Here is a 13310-nt window from a genome sequence, read left to right as displayed (position 1 = left end):
ACAGCAGGTGACCTCATGAGGTTCAGAGAGAGGTCACTTGGGCAAGGAATTACACCCAAAGCAGAGTTTGGGTCTCCTCCCAAAATGCCAAATCACATATCTCCACCCCGCATTCCAGAGCACAACAAAATAATAGAAGGTGAACTGGTGATGCTCAGAGAATCAACAGCACATGTACATGCAGGCAAAATGGACACCATGCCAAATCATGGCTCTGCTACGGCATGGCGATCATTGTTCCAGAAACTTGAGCCCATAGCTTGGATGTGAAAGCGATCTGCCTGCAACATCTGTCACCCTGTTGATTTGGCACATCTGGCCAGGCAGGTGTCTCCCCCCTCCCTCCCTGCTCCTACGTGCCTCCTTCCCAAAGCTGTGCCTTCTGTGGAAGAAGACGTCCATCTCCGAAAGAAGTAGCTTGCTGTTCGCTACCCAAGGGGGTACAATAGCTGCATTCCCCTATCAGAACCTCCAAACAAGCCTAAAGACTCTTTTGGCTATGCAGATATAGTTGTGCAGTTCTTTGGCTCCTCAGTCGCAGTGCACAAATAAAGTTACTAGACAATCTGTGAAATTATGCCAGCAGAAATGACCTGAGGAACTTAAAGCCTCAGTAAGCCGCGTTTGATTGCCTTTTCTCTTCTTAATTGAGTGGTCATGTTTCCACATTACTTACTGCCCCTGCTGCGTTTGGAGACCTAATCCAACTTCCACGGCAATAAATGAAAGTGTTCTCTTGGCCTTTGTGAGTTCAGGTCACTCCTTTAGTGACTTGTTCTACCAGTTCGCACAGAAAACGGCTACGTTATGAAAAGGTCTCTCCTTTGGGCTTTAGCACAGTCCACTAAACAGGGAGTCCATCCTGGAAAAATAATAAATAAGAAAAATCATTCATGGCCTTTTCAGCTTGTTGGATGACGCTGGAAATCATGCTATGATCAGTAGCCTGCAGGAGGAAAAATATTGGGAACGTCTTAGATGAAATGTCTCCGCTCGTGTTAGCCATCTGTTCAGCAATAACAATTGTTTAAGACTAAGTGTAATTTGCAGAAACTCAAGTTGCGAGTGGAACTCTGTTTCCTTAAAAAAAAGAAAGAAAAAAGTATCAGTCTGAATTTTATAGACTCAACATTGAAATATGGTTTTTTTTCAGATTTCAGTCCCAAAGCCACTTGCAAAAAAACATTGGTGGGGGGGGGGGGAGCCACAATTATATTCTTACATCCATCGACTCTGAACAAAACTCTAAAGCAAGGAATCTCGAAGAGAGTCCGCAAATGAAGGGGACCTCTTTGTGGTGGCCACCTGGCTGGAGAATGTCATCCCCAAGGACATTTACCCACCTAAAGAATCGATGCATGTTTGCAAATCGCAGCTTAACAATGGTAAAGTGTACTCAAAGTGTAAAGTGATGCGATGCACATTGGCGCAACCCCTCCCCCAACTTCGTGTAAACCTGATGGGATCTGAACTAATGGGAAGAACCAAGAAAGAGATCTTGGGGTTGTGGTGGACAGGTCAATGAAAATATCAGTTCAGTACGCGGCCACTGTAAAACAGAAAAGAAAAAGGCAAACTCCATTTTAGGCATAATTAGGAAAGGAACTGAGAATAAAACTGCCAGTATCATACTTCCTTTATACAAATCTATGGTGCGACCACACTTGGAATGCTGCGTACCATTCTGGTCACCATATTATTATTATTTTAAAAATGAAGATCTTGGAAAAAACGCAGAAAAGTACATCTACAATGATCAAGGGGCTGGAGGAGCTCCCATCTGAGGGAAGGTTAAAACAGTTGAAATTGTTTAACTTGGAAAAAGGTGGGTAAGGGGAGACATGATAGAGGTGTATAAAATTAAGCATGTTGTGGAGAATGCGGAAAGGGAGTCATTTTTCTCCCTCTCTCTTAATGCTAGAACCCAGGGTCATCTCACGAAGCTGATTGGTGAGAGAATCAGGACAGATAAAAGGAAGGACTTCTATCACACAGCGCATTGTTAAACTATGGAACTCATTACCACAAGCTATAGCGATTCCACCAGTTTGGATGGCTTTGAAAGGGGGGTTGACAAATTCTTCCTATATCGGAGGCATGAAGCCTATGTGCCCCACTTGCTGGGGAATGTGGCCAGGAGGGTGCTGTTGCACCCATGTTTTGCTTGTGGATTTCCCATCGATACCTGGCTGACCAGTGTATGAATAGAACGCTGGACTAGATGGACCCTTGGTTTGATCCAGCATGGCTCTTTTTATGCTCTTAACGTTTTTATCGTATATATTTCGTCCTCAGATCATAAACTAAAGAATGATTGGGGAGGGGGGGGGGAGATTTCCCAGCTGTAAATCTTTTTAGTCATGTTTCTTCTTAACTTTCTGATGAAGGTGGATAAAAATCCCCAAGTAGTACTTTTTGCAAGATCATTAAGTAGGTTCATAAATGTTTCCTATTCATTGAACAGTCATACTCCCTTTGAGAGTTTTTCTACGCTGACAATAATGTGTGTGTATGTGTGTGTTGGTGAAGGTGTTTTTTTAAAAATATATTTTACCAATCAGCCAGTACGTACTGGCCTCTCTAGAATAATTACCAATTTGTGGCTTCAAACCTGGGAAGCTGATGTTTCTTTCAAAACTGCCTTCACAGCCGTAAACCCAACTGGCTGTAAAATGTGTTCCGACTTTCCTTTTTCGTTTTGTTTTTGTTTTTGTTTTTTTGGTTTTTTTACACATGAAGTATTATAATGGGGAAAAAGAAAGAAAGAAAAAAAGAACTGGTAGCAGTCATCACAATTATATCAAGCCCCAAAGATTCGGGGAGAAATTTCATTGCGTCGGAGTAAGTAAAACTTTCTTTTGATCAACGGCTGATTCTGTAATCGCTTCCATTAGTAAAGAAGCACATAGCCTTGTATGCAAGTATTCTATTGGAACTGCCCTCTTCTCGTCAGCGAAAGGAGGTGAAGGGCTTGGCCACTTGAAATGTGGGTAGCTGAAAAGGAGAATGGAGGGGGGGTGTTCAGGATGTCTTGGACACGAGGGATGTTGTGAGAATCCATGTGGGGGGAGTCCGACTGACTCCCCTTCATCTGCTCTGCCAGACCTTGCTGGCCAAGCCATGGGTGCTCACAGACCTGCTCAACAAGGGTCCCATGGCTCATTGACAGCCCAGCGCCACCACCCACCCCTCACCAAGCTGCCGTTTTCCACGACAATGGTGACCCGAGCATTTCTGGGAAGGGAATATTGTGTAAATGGTGGTCATAAAAAGTAGGGGTGTGCACGGACCCCCCACTCCGCTTCACTTTCAGATCCGCCATTTTCGGATCGGGCTGGTCCACCCTGCCCCCACTCCGCCTGTGCCCACTCCGCTCCGCTCGGAGCTCCGGATCCGGATCGGAGCTCCGTTCCCCCCCCCCATAGGGGGGGTTACCGGGCCCTGCCGTCATCGCCGCCCATGCGGCGACGGCGGCAGAGCCCGGTAAGGGACCAAGGGAGAGGGGGACCTTACCTGCCTCCGTCCGTGGTCCGTCGCCGTCTTCAATTGAGCCCGCGGTTCCACCAGGAAGTCAATTGAAGACCCTGACAGACCGCAGACGGAGGCAGGTAAGGGAGAGGAGGGCGGGGGGGGATTACCGGGCCCTGCCACCGTCGCTGCATGGGTGACAGCGGCAGGGCCCGGTAAACCCCACTTACCTTTCCGGCAGAGCTCCGGATCTGCCTTCATCTCGATCCTCTTCGCCACGCTCCGCCGGCCCCCCAATCCTCTTCGCCTCCGCCTTAAGGGCAGGCGAAGCCCCCCGCTCCGCTCCTGCTTCTACAGTCCGATTAGAAGCGGAGCACATCCCTAATAAAAAGGCCATTTACGCAATGCACTCTACGTGGGGCTGCCCTTGAAGACGACTCGGAAGTTGCAGCTAGTGCAAAATGCAGCAGATAGACTGCTGGCGGGTACACCTTACCGAAACCAAATAACGCCGGTCTTAAAGGAACTGCACTGGCTGCCTATACGCTTCCGGTTGGAATTCAGGGTGTTGGTAATGAAGTTTAAAGCCGTAAACGGCTTGGGACCTCGATACTTGAGGGAGCACCTCTCCTTATATATTCCTGCCCAGGACTTGAGATCTGTTGGAGGAGCCCTTTCCTCACATCCCACCAGCACAACACATTCGCTATGATGGGACAAGGGACAGGGCTTTCTCTGTTGTGGCACCCCGACTGTGGAATGCCCTCCCCTTGGAGGCCCGACTGGCGCCAATGCGGATTTTATTCCGGCGCCAAGTGAAAACATGGCTTTTTAACAAAGCTTTTAATGCACTAAGCAGGCACATTGTTTTAACTGTTTTAATAGTTTTACTGCTTTTTAAATTATATATTGTTTTAACTTGGTTTATGGTGTAATTTCTTTTTAGCTGTCTATATTTACTGTTTTATACTGTATGCTTTTATCTGTACGCCACCCTGAGATCTTATTGATATAGGGCGGGATATAAATGTTTTAAATAAAATAAATAAAATAAACTGTACAAGTGTCCATAATGTTGCACAAATGGACCATTTATGACCACCATGTTGTATAAATGGCCCCTTTACGGCTGCCATTTACACAACACTCTCTTCCTGGGAATGCCTGAGCCTCCATTGTTGCACAAAATGGTGGCTCAGTAGGAGGACGGTCCACCCCACGGCTAAACTGTGGCCCGCTGCATAAACTGTGGTTTGAAGTAGACGTGCTTCCACTATCTATAGTTAAGATTAACCAGAGTTGCTGCCATCAATCTGAAATAGAAACAAAAGGTTTTGAACTCTTCGTAGCTACGCTGGGAGAAAAAACAGCAACACATGGACTCTTGCAGTGTTTCATTCTCATAAAACTAAACTGTGGTTCAGTGTTGCAGCCAAACCTGCTCATGTCCTTTATCTCAGAATCTATAGAATCAAACCCCCTCCTCAGTTTTGATGTGCTCTGCACAAATGTCCACTCTTAGTTACTTACAATAATTCCTGCATTGAGCAGGGGGTTGGACTTGATGACCTTATAGGCCCCTCCCAACTCTACTATTCTATGATTCTATTCTACTTGTTACATTTCTATCCCACCTTCTCTTCTAAGGAGCCCACGGCGGCTCACAAGATCTTCCTCCTGTCCATTTTATCCACACAACGGCCCTGTATTGTAGGTTAGGGTTAGGGTTAGGTCAATGGTTAGTTTAAAGTCACCCAGTCAGCTTCATGGCTGAGTGGAGATTTGAATCTGGGTCATCCTAGTCTCACACTCCAACCACTACACAGCACTGCTCTTGGATGAGCAGGCTGTGTCGTTTATCCCAACGGGCATGAGCTGCTGGTCCGTACCCACTGAAAGTTTCTTGTTCACCTGGCTTTCCCAACCACCTACCAGGGTAAACAACTGCATAACTGGCAAATGTATTATATTTTTATTTATTTATTCAGGAAAGCTGTAGCAGGTAGATAGTAAGATTATGAACTGCTAAACTTCATTTAGTGACTACCAAAGCTCTTTGGCATTTCCCATTCTGGGCTCCAATCCAGCTTTGTAGTTTCTAATGTGGTGTTGACTGGGGACCTTACGGAGCTGAATTGGAAGTGACTCAAGTAAGTTACCATGCTCCTGTTAGTGCAGATGTAAATATAATACTTGGCTGGATGTCTCAGATCATGTGAAAATGGTAAACAGGGGATGCTAAACTGATTTTGAAGAGGAAAAATGAAAAGAGAGTCTCCGAAGGATCCTGTTCTTGAATCACCCATGTACTTGTGACTCACCAGACTATATGCTTTCCCCCGGTCCAGAGTGTGCTGTGTGCTCACAAAAAACGTGCAAGTGATGGAGTTGTTGTGTGTGTTTTTAAACCCTTTTATTGTGAATTGAACAAGACAGAACAGAAAATAAAACATCGGGGGCGAAAAGAACAAACATTACATAGGAATGTCATCATTTCCCCCCTCTCCCATTCATTTACACCTTTCTTAACACAAAAAGGGGGGATTATGCATAGGTTTCAAGGAATTATTATTATTATTATTATTATTATTATTATTATTATTATTATTATTATTATTATTCCAAATATCCATGTACTTATCCACTCACAAGTATATAACACCTGTTCAGATGTTGAGAGTTGTTCAGTCCTCAGTCCATTGCATTATGGGAGGTGAACATTTATCCTTCCAATGTAGTAATATAAGTCTTTTAGCTGTCATAAGATCTCTGAAAATCCATTTGCGCTGGCCATGCGTTAACTGATAAGAAACTGGTAGGTAATTTAGGAGGGCCTGCACAGCATTCCATATTAAAGACTGTTTCAGGACAAAGTTTATCCCTATTATAACCTCCTCCCCAAAGGGGGCAACTTTGGGGGCTTTGCCAAAACATATGAATGAAAGAAGCATTAGGTGCGTTACATCTCCAACAATTATGATGGGGTTTTACGATTACTCCCTCTTCTGAAATGAACGAGCTAGTTGTGGTGGCCTTGAAATGTAACATAGATGTTCCCAATCTGGTGCCCTCCAGATGTTGTGGACTACAGCTCCCCTCAGTGTCATCCAGCATGGCCAATGGCCGGGAATGCTAGGCGTCATAGCCCAAAACATTTGGAGAATACCAGATGTTGGAGGAAGGCTGACATAAGAGGATCAAGCAGCTGGTGGCATCCATAACTAGAGAGGTGAGATTGTTAGCATAACCACCTCCATTTCTTAAAGGAAGCTGTAAAGTATCCATTACACACCAGGCGAAATGTCACGTACCAGGGCGTCTTCAAGGGTGTCTTCATGTAACTGTCTTATCTAACTAAAACAACAGCCTCTCGGCTCCAGGCAGAAAGTTAACTTGCAGTAACTTACTGTTACAAAGGGATTGTTTTGCATTAGATAAGGAAGCTCTGGTGTTATGTTCTGATTGGTTAATGCTGCTACTGGGCCCTGCCCCTTGCAAGCTCAAATACTGTACTGTATTCCCTATGTCTTTTGTCTGATTGCTCCCTTTGAAGAGACCAGGCCTTGATTACTAATCAATAAAGCGCTTTTGAACCCTCTGTCGCTGGAAGTGTGGAGTCGTGCTTAGGGGCTGTTTGGATCTCGTCCCTGGGTGAAGAACATTGATCTAACACAGATAAGGTCGTAGTTGGTATATCAGCCTAAGCTGATAAAAGGTCTCTTTGCCACTGAGTTCACCTGTGTCTCAAGTGACAGTTCTGGATCCAAGAGCACCCCCAGACTACGGACTCGATCTTTAGGGAGAGTGCAACCCCGTCCAGGACAGGTTACTCTTAGCACATGGACCCTCAAGATCAATAACTACATTTTAATTTTATTTGCTTGATTCATTAATTGAATTCTATGGTGTAATTTCAGTTTCTTCTATTTCTCTTCCATTAGGATGCAAAGTTTGTCGAGGAACGGCGGAAACAGTTACAGAATTACTTAAGAAACGTTATGAACAAAGTAATCCAGACGCTGCCAGAATTCACTGCCCACCCTAAAAAAGAGACCCTCACCCAATTGATGCCCTTTTTTATGTAAGTATCTCCGAAATGGATGGAACGTTACATGTATTTTTCTTTGCCATGTTAATTTTAAAAATATTAGCAGTAGCAGCTATGAAATCTTTACAATGCAGGGTGTGTGTTTTAATAAGACTATTCCATTAAATCCAAAGGGTTGGGTGTTTTTTTAGAGGAGTGAATTGCTCTTATACCAAGAATAACTGGACAGTTTTTGTGCCAATTTATGTATTTTAAAGACCAACATAGAAGAGGAAAAATTAATCCTGTCGCTCGTTTCTTGGGTGATAACTAGTGTTCCAAGAATCTGGTAGGTGTGTAGACAGCCTATTTTTCATTACCACCGTCTACCGTAGTCAAATAAAAGAATAAGTATTTATTTATATGCCATTCCTTGAGTAAAATCCCCAAGAGTGCTGTACTCATTAGTCATACAAAACAAGTCACACAATTAATAAAAAAGTAGAAATACAACAACCCATTTCTAAGAACAAAGTATACAAGAAACCAAACACTTAAAAACAATATAACACTACCTGCGAAACTGGGACTACTGTCTCTTTATATGGGCTCTAACACAAATACGATATAAAGACTCAGTTCGGACAAGACATTTCTCAATGGTGGTTTTAGAACTCCACAGTGGAGTTTTTACATCACCGTTGAGAAACTTGTTGTCTGGCGGGAAAACTCCACACAACGGTGGAGGATTTTTTTTGGAAAACACTCCACACAGAATATCCACACTGTGCAGAGGAGAGTTCCTGCACAACCGTTGTGTTGCGTGTCGTGTGGAGGGCTCCGTGGAGTTTTCTGTTGCATTGAGTTGACTTTTCCCACTGGCTACAGAGTTCCCTGGCAAGAGTGGCAAAAGGAGCGAGTGCCACTCTAGGAGAGCTGCCGGGATTGGTTTTTTTGCAGCAACGGCTGATGTGATACCATCGGGAGGACTGGGGAAGGAAAGAGGGCGGATGAACTGTCAATCAAATGTTGTGATAGTTTTTACTCAACTCCACGGTAGCCCACAGTCACACAGTGGTAGAGATAGAACATGTGTGGGGAGTATCTCCTAAAATCTCAACCGTTGAGTGGAGTTTTCACATGTCATTGACTAACGTGTTGTCTGAACTAAGCCAAAGAGCTCCTGGTTTTTTTTCTCTTCTTGACAGCAGCCAGGTTGGACATAGCTACTGATGGAAATCAGCAAATGAACTTTCCCTTATCACATGAAACGGAAAATTTGGGATCTTGCACTAATGGTGAAACTCACTAATCCTTGGGTACAAAGGGAAGAATACATGACAACCGTCTAAGACACGTGGAACTCTGTGGCGCGATCTATTAGGATGATGACTTTATCAGATAATCTTGCTTGTACCAAATAGGGATCCTGAATTATCAGAAAGACCGTAAAGAAATTGACTCACTTGGGGTGTATTTGGATTTGTTACTTCGAAAAATTCAATTTAAAAAATGAAACCAAAACCCAACAGCAAGAGGGTGAAAGATGTTCCGTATCAAAACCGGCAGCAATCAAAAATGCCGTTACACATTAAAAAGCTGTCAGAATCAAAGTGTCTTCAATTTCCGGCAAAAGAGATATGAAAAGGGAGCCTTTAATTGAGAGAATTTACCAGAGTCCCAGCAACAGCACAACATGTAGGCCCCTGTGTCTCATGTTCCCTTGTTGATATCTCCTGAGATGGCACCGAGAGCAAGAGAATTAATCCCATTGAGATCTATTTGGGAACATAGTAGTAACCCAGTCCTAAGCTGTTCAGGGTTTTAAAGGTGGGAGTGGAAGCAAATTAAAAGCCAGTGGAGCTTATCTAAGGTTAGAATTATATGCTCTGATAGATGTCCAAACACTCGATTGAAGCTTCCAGACTGTCCTCAAAGGCAGCCTTGTGCAGAGGGCTTTACAGTAATCGTGTGTGGAGGCCTGAAGCTGAATCCAGACAGGACGGAGGTGCTCGCTGTCAAAGGCCGCAACCTGGGTTTGGAGCTGTGTCAACCGGTTCTGGATGGGGTTACACTCCCCCTGAAAGACTGTGTTCGCAGCTTGGGGGTGCTTCTGGACCCGTCGCTCCAAATGACAGCCCAGATAGATGCGATGGCCAGGAGTGCCTACTATCAGTTTCGGCTGATACGCCAGCTGCACCCCTTCCTAGAGCCGGAAGACCTAAAGACGGTAGTGCACACGCTGGTAACTTCGAGGCTGGACTTCTGCAATGCACTCTAGATAGGGCTACCTTTGTCCCTTGTCCAGAAACTTCAACTAGTTCAAAATATGGCAGCCAGATTGGTCACTGGAACATCTAGGGGTGATCACATCACACCAGTCCTAAAATCTCTTCACTGGTTGCCAATTAGTTTCCGAGCGAAGTATAAAGTGTTGGTTATTACCTTTAAAGCCCTACATGGTTTGGGTCCAGGCTACCTGCGGGATCGCCTTCTCCCGTACAATCCGTCCCGCACACTCAGGTCCTCTGGGAAGAATCTACTTCAGCTAGCAAGAACTAGATTAACAACTGTTACCCAGAGGACCTTCTCTTCTGCTGCTCCCAGACTGTGGAATAGCCTGCCGGAGGAGACTCGTCAGCTTGACAGTCTTTTAGCATTCAAGAAAGCTATCAAGACTGATCTCTGCCGGCAGGCCTATCCAGTGGAATTTTAGGATATTTTTAGTATGTTTTTAGGATGCTTTTAGGATGTTTTTAATCAGTATTTTATGTATTTTATGTTTGTTCTTGTTCCCTGCCTCGATCCAATCGTAGAGGCGGATAAGAATTATTATTATTATTATTATTATTATTATTATTATTATTATTATTATTGAAACACGGATGGTTGAAGCCAAGACTGGAAGTGGTGTATCAACCAAAGCTGTGCAAAGTCACTCCTAGCAACTGCCACCAGCTTGGTCATCCAGGGAAATCCGCTGGAAACGGTTCAGGAAGAGACCAACTCAGCTAGTCTTTCAGCAGAGAGGTTGCGATGGCCATGCTCCCCTCTCCATCCGCTATTGGGCCTGGAATTTTATTCATAACCCGCTTTTGTTTTCGTCAGGATTGGCTCTCAAAACAGCTCACTATGAAAATCTGTAATTTTGCAAATAAACTGACAGGGTACGGTGTAACCGGGACGGTGAACGGGAATTTGGCATGAGTTGAGCGTCGAGATGATGTTGAGAGGTTCCTGGCGATCTTGGACAGTGCGTGTTCACCCGTCTTTAGGGCTGGCATCATTGGGCATATGCCAAGGCCCACTGCGCACACACAGAGGGCATGGCTAGACGAGGGGGGGGTGGAGGGCGACGATCGCGTGATTTTATGATTGTGAGATCTTCACCCTCGTCTACACGTGGCGCGCGATGTCCCAGGGAGAAGAGGACGTCTCAGCCGCCATTTTGTTTTGATTTCTGAATCGGAGAGGAGCACAGGAGTGCTCCTGTGCAAACTGCGAGTGGTTTTTTTTTTTAAAAAAAAACTTTTGCTCTCCCACCCCACCCTTGATGGGCACAGAGCTCTCGAGGAACTCCGTGCCCCATGCCCAGCTCCTTGCTCCTTGCGAGGAGTCAGGATGAAAATGGAACAGTGGGCCACACATTCTGCGGTCTTGGGATCATCCCGAGTCTGCGGAAAAATCAGAATGTAATGGTAGAGCGATATCCCAGGCCAAGGGAGGGATCGTCCCTCCCTGCGTCACGTGCATAGGGATGATCCTGGGACGATCACCAGGATATTGCCCCACCTAGCCAAGCCTCCCCTAGATCCTCCTGCTCCTCCTTGCTCTCGCTGCCTTCTCACTTGCCATCTCCGGGCACGCAAGCAATCACAATAGTGGGGAGATGGCACTGCCTCCCCCATTTGCGTCAAACCCTCCACCCGGGCACATGGCAAGCGAGTGGGTACCAGTGAGAGTGGAGAGAAAGAGATAGGCCTGCTCAGAGTGGGGAGACCGCTGCGGTCATCTTTCCCCAAAACCCAGAGCTGAAACAGAGCAATGGGATCTCCGAATCCGGGTCCGTTCTCAACACCAGGATCCAGTTAAATCTAGTATTTTATCGCAGGGAGGAAAACCTCACCATTTACTTGTGCTCAGTTGGATTTTGTGCTGCACCAAATGTTATTGGAGTTAGGTGAGTGTTGCTTGCAAAATGTAATATTCCCCTCCGCCCCTCCAAAACAAGAGTTCTGTAGAACTAGAAATTTGACTTGGGGGAAAAGAATGGAAAAGTGGGGGAGAGGGTTTGTGTTTGAAACAAGTTTCTTAGTATGTCAGCCTGTCATATTTCTGACAGGGAAATTTCCATAATTTTCAAGATGTTCATATATCCGATTCCAGAGGGCTTTCGTTTTAAAGCAAAATAAAATAACAATATATGAATGCCTTTGAGTTTTTTAATGAGCGTGCTCTCTGTATCTTATGCCGCATCTGACATATTGATTCTCTGGGAAAAAAGAATGATCTGCAGATTCTCTTTTAAATCTTGGAGGTGTTCCTTTACACTTCCAAGCCAGAAGCAATCTTGCCTTGAAAACAAAAGTTAGACATGTCAGCTTTTAACTTGGGTATCTAAATATCACGTTTCTGATATTCTCTGTAGAACCATCTGTCTTTTATCCAGAATCTGGTATTGCAAATGCAAAGAATGTCAATATATTTTCCTCTAGGTCGTGTATAGGAAAGCATGTATAGGGGCACTTAAAGCTATGGGTCTTTGTCCCATGTTAGTCATTATTTCTTCTTCTTCTTCTTCTTCTTCTTCTTCTTCTTCGTCTTCGTCTTCGTCTTCGTCTTCATCTTCATCTTCGTCTTCATTTTATTTATTTATTTATTGCATTTATATACCGCCCCATAGCCGAAGCTCTCTGGGCTGTTCACATAAGATAAAAACACTTAAAAACAATATACAAAGATCAAAAACCACAAAAACAAGCAAAATACACATACATTTAAAACCACTATAACAACTTTAAAACAATGTGCCAAAAAAACCAACACCCCAGACCCACAGTCATTACATATTGCTAAATGCCTGGGAGAAGAGAAAAGTCTTGACCTGGCACAGAAAAGATGACAATGTCGGCACCAGGCGGGCCTCGTCAGGGAGATTGTTCCTCAGTTGGGGGGCCACCACAGAGGAGGCCCTCTCTCTTGTCGCCACCCTCCCTTGGAGTAGGCACCCGGAGAAGGACCTTAGATGTTGAGCGTAGTGTTCGGGTAGGTTCATGTCGGGAAAGGCATTCCGTCAGGTATGGTGGTCCCAAGCCATGTAAGGCTTTGTAGGTTAAAACCAGCACCTTGAATTGGGCTCGGAAACATACAGGCAGCCAATGCAAGTGGGCCAGGGTGGGTCTTATATGCTCGAACCTTCTAGTCCCAGTTATCAATCTGGCCGCTGCATTTTGCACAAGCTGCAGCTTTCGAACCGTCTTCAAAGGCAGCCCCACATAGAGCTCATTGCAGTAATCTAATTTAGAGGTTACTAGAGCGTAGAGAGCTGAAGCCAGGTTATCCCTGTCCAGATTGGGGCGTAGCTGGGTAAAAGTTGGTAAAAGGCACTCTGTGCCATCGAGGCCACCTGGGCCTCAAGCGACAGAGATGGGTCTAGGAGAACCCCCACGCAACGAACCTACTCCTTCAAGGGGAGTGTAACCCCATCCAGAACCGGTAATTAAACCAGACTTAAAGTGGATGCCTCTTCAAATAGAGGACACCTTCAAAGACAAGACTGTCCCCTGGTCACAACAGTAGAGGATGGCTCTCTGTA

The 13310-nt window shown here is 45.0% G+C and overlaps 1 protein-coding gene across 3 annotated transcripts in view; it reads left to right on the top strand.

Annotated features, from left to right (window-relative positions):
• SNX29 (sorting nexin 29) overlaps positions 1-13310 on the top strand; it is a 235980-nt gene that overhangs the window by 192506 nt on the left and 30164 nt on the right. Inside the window, exons 20-21 of one of the 3 annotated variants that reach the window (XM_063143274.1) lie at positions 7410-7553; positions 8704-8954. In XM_063143274.1, coding sequence (XP_062999344.1) covers positions 7410-7553 — 144 coding nt within the window. In that variant the 3' untranslated portion in view covers positions 8704-8954. Of the gene's footprint in view, positions 1-7409; positions 7554-8703; positions 8955-13310 lie in introns of those variants that run through there. The other 2 variants (XM_063143273.1, XM_063143272.1) reach the window with 2 other exon arrangements.

The sequence above is a fragment of the Elgaria multicarinata genome, chromosome 17, assembly GCF_023053635.1.
Source record: "Elgaria multicarinata webbii isolate HBS135686 ecotype San Diego chromosome 17, rElgMul1.1.pri, whole genome shotgun sequence".
Classification (NCBI taxonomy): Eukaryota; Metazoa; Chordata; class Lepidosauria; order Squamata; family Anguidae; genus Elgaria; species Elgaria multicarinata.
This window is presented reverse-complemented; position numbering and strand designations above follow the sequence as displayed.